This window comes from Quercus suber, unplaced genomic scaffold, assembly GCF_002906115.3.
Source record: "Quercus suber isolate HL8 unplaced genomic scaffold, Cork oak 2.0 scaffold_894, whole genome shotgun sequence".
NCBI lineage: Eukaryota > Viridiplantae > Streptophyta > Magnoliopsida > Fagales > Fagaceae > Quercus > Quercus suber.
The window spans coordinates 58,239-67,317 of NW_027070320.1; the positions used below are offsets into that span (position 1 = coordinate 58,239).

Genomic DNA, 9,079 nt, shown 5'->3' on the forward strand with positions numbered 1-9,079 from the left:
AGACTATCAAAGTGGGAGCTTATGCATGCATCTTAATCTTGAAAACTCCATCCAAAGATTCTAAACCAATTGCAATCATTTAGTAATTCTAATAATGTTCCTTACTCAATATCTATTTTGTTGCACTTTTTCTGAGATAAAAGAAATCAAATCTTGAACTTTTAGTTCCAAAGCAAGCATGATTCAACTTTCAAGCAATGGATCCATTAAAACTTTGATAAATTACTACTATTTCAATTTATTTTGTAATAGAACATGTTCATATGTTATATCATTTTTGCCTAAAATACAAATCACCTATGAATGGTGCTAATTTTCGCTATAAAATCAATAGGTTTGCACCAAGTGGGTGTAGGAGAAAGGGGTTAGCCTTTTTTTTGGTAAGGGTGCGTATCAAATTTGTTAGCGTCTTGGAGTGTTTATTTGGGAGAGTTTATTTAGAAAATGGTGGATTAATTACATGTTAGTTAATATTAAATGGGTTCTTTAGCAGAAATTATATAGTCCTCATGGTAAATCACGCCACTTGTTCACAATTCCATTAAAAGACTCTCACTTGTTTAAAATTGTTGAGTCAGTAATCAGTTTTTGTTTTTTAAAAAAATTATAACTCAGCAATTTTAAACAAGTGAAAGTCTTTTAATGGAATGGTGGACTATGTCACTTGTCCACCATAAGGACTTTATAATTTCTCGTTCTTTGGGAGGGCATTTCCATTTACAGTCCCAACTCTTAAATTCCTTAACTTGCATACTACTAAGAACCATAGCAAATTCTCAAATATTATCAACTAGAAGGGAAAGTATTCTGCATCAAAGCAATATATTTTCATCCACATAAAGAAGTTTAAAAACCAATGCTAGCTAGACATACGGAGTCTTTTGTGCAAAAACAACATCTCGCTCTGTTTGTTATACTGGAAAATCCTTTGTAAAGATAGTTTTCCACATTTTTCAGTGTTTGGTAACACAAAAAAATAGTCAACGGAAAAAAATCTTTAGTCAACGAAAAACCCTAATAAAAATAAGTCTTATTTTCTACAGGTTGTTTTCCAAAAATTGTTTTTGGAAAACAATCTCTCTCTCACACGTTGCATCTCCTATAAATATTATATATATATATATATATATTTTTTTTTTTTTTTTGTAGTTGTAGGAAACATAATTTTTTGATGTCTTCTCTCTCATGGTAAGCTCTCTCACTTTTTCTCTAATTGTATTTTTTTTTATTTGAATTTCAAGCTTAATTTTTTTTTCTCTACGAAATTTTTGGTTTGATAGATTTCAATCAAAAGTTACTTATTTTCGCATATAAAAGTGCAAAAAATAAAAATAAAAAAGAAATAAGAAGAAGAAAGAATGAAAGAAGTAAAAGACGAAAACTTTAAACACAGTGCCTATATTGCTCTAAATTGCTTTTACATGAGACAATCTTTACAATAAATTAATAATATTGTTATATAATGAATGATAATTGTTTAGGTTAGTTGTATTTGTTGGCAAATACATTATGCATATACTATGCAGTGATGAAATATTATGCAAATACAATATACATTATACATTATAGAAATACATAATTAAGAGTAATATTGAAGACTTGTGGTTGACCATAGTATTCCAGCAAAAAGAGTAGACAATTAAAAGTTATTGACAACTAATTTTGATTGTATCTATTGTCAAAATTTTAGTATGAAAACCAAATTCATTCTTGGTTTTTTTATTTATTTATATTGATTACATTAGTTGGTTTATCTAATACACATGTTTTAAATTATTCAAGAAATATATATATATATATATATAATTGCATACCCAACACTAGAAAACATTCTTAAGCTCATTTTCAAGGTCGGTACCAAATACTGGAAAATGAAATAGTTTTTCAAAAAGTATTCTTTGAAAAATGAAGAATTTTTTAGAAAACATTAATGCTGAAACAAACAAGGCAATAAGTTGAACCAAAGAATACAACTATCACAATTTTAAGCACATATTTATTTAGGAATTTATAAATATCCATTTATTATTGACACCTGATAGACACGTGGTAGATAAGATTGACATGGACAAATTATTGTGCTCAATGTGGCTTTGTTTGTCCAAATCATCTAAATTGATACAGCCGGTATCAATCTGTATAAGCTCGACAATCATGATACATGGCAGAAGATTAGGTGAGGCTTCTACTTTTTTTTTTTTTTTTTTGGTTAAAAGGAAATGTATAAAACAAACAAGAGTTATCCCACACTAGAGGTAAGACCAGCACTAACAGTTCTATTAATATACATGCCAGTCAAGTTCGAGTTAACTAAACACAAAACACCAGTACTTGGCGGATAATTAAATACAACAAAAGCATCATCCATTAAACATCCCCATCTTGCAAGCGCATCAGCACAACGATTTTCTTCCCTATAAACATGCTTCACTTGAACCAAGGAAACCTTCTCAACAAGTACCTGCAGTCACACAGTAAAGAAGAATATGGTTTAACAGCATCCACATTAGAGCTAATAAGATCAACCACCACTCTCGCATCTAACTTCACAATCAAATTTTGAATTCTTTCCCTCAAACCATCTTCAACCCGTCCCTTAAAGCCCAAAATTCTGCTGTGACACTGGTGGCAAAACCAATGGATCTCGCAAAACCCTTGACCCAATGTCCGCTGAGGCTTCTACTTTAATACATTATTATATATATTATATTTTTTCCTAAAAATATATATATATATATATTATATTATATTAGAGTCTAATAAGGCACGAAGAAGACATGAAGCTGCAGAATTTTCTGCTTCCTTTACTCTTGACTTTTCTTCTCCCGCCATAAACAAACCACCATCTTCAGTTTCTATTTGAACAGAGCATACATATTTCTTGTCGTTTGATGGACCCTCTTCCTTCCCAATGCTGCAAGTTATAGCAAATGTACATTTCAATTCAATATCTTACAAGATGGATAGGGACGTGAGAATTTAAAAAAGGGTGGTGTTTATTACACATACTCAAACTACAAAGAAATCATGGCTTGAAGTCATAGTTTCCAATTGAAAATCATGATTTAAAGTCATGATTTCTATTCAGTTTGTGTGTGTATGTGTGTTACAGAATGTGTATAATGGACATGATTCTTCACTGCTCATGAAAAAGAAGCTCATACCTGTAACTAGGCTTATCCCACCTTTTCTTCTGACAAACCTCGTGTAACTTTTGCTTTGCTCCTTCAATCTCAAATGACTTGTTGAGCCCAAAAGAAAAATCTGACCTCCTAAGGTTAGTGGGCATGGATTTCGATAATTTGAGCAAAGCTAGCTGTGCTGCATTACGCCTTGCAGTGTCCTTATCATCAGATATATCTGAGGCAACAAACGCACCATCGACATATACACTAGCAATATTCTTTGCTTCAATTCTCAAGTCCTTAATGTCAACTTCCCTCCCCTGCTTTTGACACTGGTCATACAATGTCGTAACAGGATGGGGTTGTTGTAGCAAGACTTCAGGTGTGACAAGAGGGTCCAGGAGATCCCTAAAGATCTTCAAGTATAAAACAACCAATGATGAATTCTATATCAACAGAGAGATAGAGACTAAAAGTCCAAAACAAGAAAATAAAAGAGACAAATCATTTTTGCCTAATAAGAAAAGAGAAGTTAAATACACACCACCCATAATTTTTGTAGGTCGAGTCCGAGATCAACGTATATAGCTGCTGCTAAAGACTCTACAATGTCAGCAAGAATCTTTGGGGCTTTAATCGACCAATATAAAGATTTATCGTCTTCCTGATTGACTGCAGCAGCAAACTTTTGAACCTATAGAAGCAACACAAACACAAAACCATTTGCGTTGATCTTTGTTCAAATTTTGAACAAATTTTTAACCAAAGACAAGTCCAAAATATACGGATCCACACCAGAACAGTTAATTATAAGGGAAAATCCTGTAAAACACATTGTAGAGTCACGTTTTCAAATTATAACAACACAGTGCGTGTATTTACACACATTGTATATAACAAGCAGAACTCTAATTATAAACTCTTAAAAGCATAATATAACATGCAATGTTTATTTGCATTCAAAATCAAAGGGTGCTTTTTTTTTTTTTTTTTTTTATAGAGTTTCGACTTATGGCGATCGCTTTTGATGGTAACTTTTTATTATTAGACTAAGACACTAATCAATTTTTGGTGTAGGCAGGGGTTGAACCCCAGATCTCTTATACAACTATCAGGGACTTTACCAATTGAGTTAATTGGAACCCACAAATCAAAGGGTGTCTTCAATTCACAACTTTTTTGTCATAAAAATATAAGAATCCATTGTCATAATAAAATATTTACATAGAATTAGAGACAACGTGTCAACATTCAAAAATAATACATTCCTTATAATTCTAGTGATATAAAAAATTAAATAAAAACCTCACTAAAAAGTAAAACTATCGACAAACAAAAGAATTTTTTGATAATAAATTCCTTATAATTCTACACATATAAGTCAGAATTCACTTTTCTCGTGCCCTACCTTATAAAATTTAGTTCTATTTTTTTTAAAAGTAGTGTTTATTACTGAAAAACCGTATTACATAGTTTTACACACTTATCTATAAGTAAATGTAAACCAATAATTGTAAAAGGAAAAAAAAGAAAAAAGAAAAAGAAATAAATAAAGTGAGATGATTTTGTTAGACCTTAAGAGGGAAGTCCCTAATGTTGTGCCTGATGTAGCTGTCTAGATGGTGGCGGACGGCGACCCTCGCGAGTTTCTCGTTGCTGATGTTGGCGTCGTGTAGGGGCGAGAGCTGTCCTGCGTCGAGGCTAGGGTATTCCAGGTACAAGTATTCGCTCAGGGCCAGTCCCAGCACCGTGTCACCTACGAACTCGAGCCGCTGGTACGACCTAAACGACTCACCGCTGTTGTTGTTGTAGTAGGAGGAGTGTGTGAGTGCCTCTTCTAGAAGCGACTTGTCCTTGAACCTGTAGGAGAGTATTTTTTCCACAGCTCTTATTGTGGATGATGCCATGTTGGTTTTTGCTTCCTGGTGTGTTTTTTTTTTTTTGCAAATGCATGACTTTATTACTAAAAAAGCAAAGCCAAACCAGATACAGAAACTAAGTGCCGGACTCCAAGGAGATGACTCCTCTTCCTCGATGGACAAAAGAGAATCCATGATTCCTTATACAGAATTCCTAATTGACCAACTTGCTAATTAATTCGTGGGAGTGAAGACGGTTTTGATGCTTAATTTTATTATTATATTTTGTCTTGGCATATGAAACTTTAAGAGCATATATGATTCAGCTTTATGGTTAAGATTAAGATTGAAGGCACTAAAGTCAGAAAAGCAGCAGGCCTTCGAAATTTCTAATCAAGTGGCTGGACATTACTTTATGAAATCAATATTTGATTGGCTGTGAAAACGTTTAAAAAGAAAGATGCCACTCATTCAGCCAAAAAAAAAAAAAAAAATCGAAAGATGCCACTCACTATAGTAAATTTATGTATAATAGCAATTTTGGCAAATTTTACACATCTTACTTCAAAAATCACCCACGTTGGTTTATGTAAACTTATGTAAATTTACATTGTTATTATAATAATTATATAAATATAAATGGTTATTATTCACATGCAATTTTTTTTTAATACTTTTTCTATGCATATACACAAAGAGAGATGATTTGAGAGAGTAATAAGAATTTGATAACAAAATAATATTTTAATGAAATGTTATAATAACAAAAAGATAATTTGATGTGCGTATTTTTAAAAAGTGGTCGTGTAAAATAGAAAAAAGTAGGTTCTTATGTTAAAATAGACAAATTTATTTTTGTCAAATGTGAATACTATATAACATTATTATGAGCAACGACTATTACACGGAGCTCTTGTTACACAGATACTTATGTGTAAAATTTTTTAAAATTGAAATTATGATTTTAGATTACGATTTTAGTTTAACAAACTATTGCACATATTATTTTGTGTGCAATAGCTTGTGTGCACTAGTCATTTCACCTTTATTATTATCGATATATTTTTTTTTAGAATTTTCCTTTGTTGTTATCTAGCACAATTCTCTCCACCCTCTTTTTTCCCTAATGGTACAATTCTTTCCTTATTTTTTTTTTGACATAAACGGCAGAATAGTTCTCAAACTCAAAATTTATTGTTGAATTGCAAATTACACTTTTTTTTTAATGGGAACAAATTACACTTTCTAATTTTGCCTAAAATTTAATACAATTCTCTAACTTTAATAGTTACTATTAGTTACTCAAGGTCAAGGTAGTCTTTTTGGTAAAACTACTCTGTTAGTCACATAAAATACAAGGACATTTTGGTATTTTTAAGTTTAATAAATCAAAAAATCCAAAATAATTAATAAAAAGTTGAACATTTTAAATTTAAATTTTTTATTAAATATTTAGCCATCTTTACACCTAACTATTTCTTAGCAACCAAACAACAAAAAGAAAAGAAAAAGAAAAAGCACTTTTCCTTTTAGCCCAAATCCAAACCTCCTCAAAACAGTGTCTCTCTTAGCATCCTTTGAACAATATTTCCAAAAAATAAAAAATGAAAACATATCGTTTCGTCAACAGCCTCGCTATAGTTTTAATATTTGACCATTGTTAGGTTGGTTCTAGCTTTTGGGCTTTTGCACAAAAATGAACCACATCATTATAAGATTTGTTCAATCAATATCATAGCTTATAGATCAAACTTTAGTAAAGCCAACAAATGAAGTCTCACTCAAAATGACAAGAAAAGTGAGCCAACATTTTCACTTGGTTAGGTATGTATAGGAAGAGAAATGAATTGGAGAGAGAGAGAGAAAGAGAGAGAGAGAGAGAGAGAGAGAGAGAGAGAGAGGATTTGAACCCGATTGGAGGAATGGAAAATTTTGGGGGGAATGGGCAGACTAACAACGTAAAGGCCAAGTATATAGTAAGTTAGGCAAAGTTCTGAAGAATTAAGAAAAATAGCATCTCGAGTTTTAGAAACTCGAGATCCATTTTAAAACTCGAGTCTTAAAGACTCGCTTCGTGAGTGTTGTTGGACTGAAAATGCCACATGGATCTCGAGTTTTTGAAAATCGAGTTCTATGCAAAAAAAAAATTATTTTGATCACCCCTATAGTGGCGTTTTTGAGTCCTATGGTGACGTTTTAAAGCCCTATAGCGGCGTTTTCCTGCAAAATTTTTTTATTACTGCTCAATACCAGGTTCAGGGAGCCTTATAGTGGCGTTTTTAGGCCCTATAGTGACATTTTTACTCCCTATAGCGGCGTTTTCCTGCAAAAATTTTTTATAACTCCATTTTTAAGCCCTATAGTGACGTTTTTAAGCTCTATAGCGGCGTTTATGGAACTCGAGTCTTTAAAACTCGATTTCCACGTGGATTTTTTTCCACATCACACTTATCCGCTTACAAATCGAGACTTAAAAACTCGATTTTTATCTTGGAACTCGAGTTTTAGACACTCGAGATGTTAGTTTTCTAGATTCTTTTGCAACGTGACACTTAACTAAATTTTGAAATATTTGTTGTTATTTAGAAAAAAAATTCGAAAATTTTGAGGGAAAATAGTTTGTGTTTGTTAAAATAGTCAACTAGGTTCAGAACTTCAGATGGAGTGGAGAGTGAAAGATTAAAAAAGGGAGAATTACACTTTACCCACATGTGATTTGCCCCAAATTTAACTTACCCACCCATGGTTTCATTTTTTACACTTTACCCACTTGTGCTTCACTTCGTTACCATGCTGTTACCCATCTCATATTCTGTCGTTACCCTAACAAGTTTCTTATAAAAACACAACCCACGAAAGATCAAATACTCCTCTCTCAAAAAAACACACTCTCACACCTACAGTGTTCACCAGACGATGATCTAAAGGCTACAATGCGTCTTTCCTAAGAGATTGGACTGAGACCCAGTCGGGGTTTGATCATGCAACTACACCAACGAAGAATAAGGCAAAGTCTGGGTTCATCTCCATCAAACAATATTTTTGATTTGTGGGTATCGATCCATCTCCTTATTTCTGGTGAGTTCCTGACATTTGAGACCTGTAGATGAACCCAGAACTCACCAGAATCGAATAAACCCATCAACATCTGTACCTTTTTGCTGTGCTGGTCACATCGAAGCCCGCGAAAAGCAATCCAATTAGGCAAATACCCAATACTCCCACCTAAAGGATTGCAATTCACACTACCACAATCCAATATTCCAATTCATAAAAACTAGTCCGTCCATCAAAAATGAAACAAACACCACGGTCCAATTTGCTTAGAGACAAATTAATATTAATATTATTTTTATCTCTCCCACCTCTCTCTCCACTAAAACAATTTATGTTATCAACCAATTGATACTGATAATTTGGATTCTGAGACAAACCCATTATCACAATCGGTTCAAAGTAATTTTCATCACCTTCCATATGCAAGCTCTCTAATGTACCATCGATTAAACTACCATAAATGGTATTATTCTTTGAATAATTAAGCTTAAGAACAACCTTAGAATAATTCTTCCCCGATTCGACCATACAGAGCTTCCCAAAGGATTTTGACCAATACCCATTAACGTAAAACACTGAATCTTCTTCCTAAAACTTAATACTTCCCAAATGCCACCAATGGGAAATAGAGTAATTTAACTGGTCTCGAATGTACAAGGTGGCTTTGAACTTGTGAACACCACGGGAGGCGGTGGTTTGGATATATGAGGGGTCGAAGGAGAGAGATATCCCGGATTCAAAGGTTAGGTTGAAGATTTTGATGCATATGAGAGTACAAGAAAACCAAAACTTGAAGATGAACCCAGAACTCACCAGAAATAAGGAGGTGGATTGATACCCACAAATCAAAAATACTATTTGATGGAGATGAACCCAAACTCTACCTTGTCCTTCCTCAGTGTAGTTGCACGATCAAACCCCAACTGGGTCTCGGTCCAATCTCTCAGGAAAGACGCATTGTAGCCTCTAGATCATTGTTTGGTGAGCACTGTAGGCGTGGGACTGTGTTTTTTTTAGAGAGGAGTGTTTGATCTTTTG

The 9,079-nt window shown here is 33.1% G+C and overlaps 1 protein-coding gene across 1 annotated transcript; it reads right to left on the minus strand.

Annotated features, from left to right (window-relative positions):
• Positions 1-1,976: 1,976 nt before the first annotated feature.
• On the minus strand, positions 1,977-5,363 carry LOC112003368 (ribonuclease 3-like protein 2). Its single transcript, XM_024035552.2, has 4 exons — positions 4,700-5,363; positions 3,670-3,819; positions 3,165-3,541; positions 1,977-2,914 (listed from the first exon to the last, which is right to left on the minus strand). The coding sequence occupies exons 1-4, from the start codon at positions 5,177-5,179 to the stop codon at positions 2,740-2,742; spliced, it is 1,182 nt and encodes a 393-aa protein (XP_023891320.2). The 5' UTR covers positions 5,180-5,363; the 3' UTR covers positions 1,977-2,739.
• Positions 5,364-9,079: the final 3,716 nt, after the last annotated feature.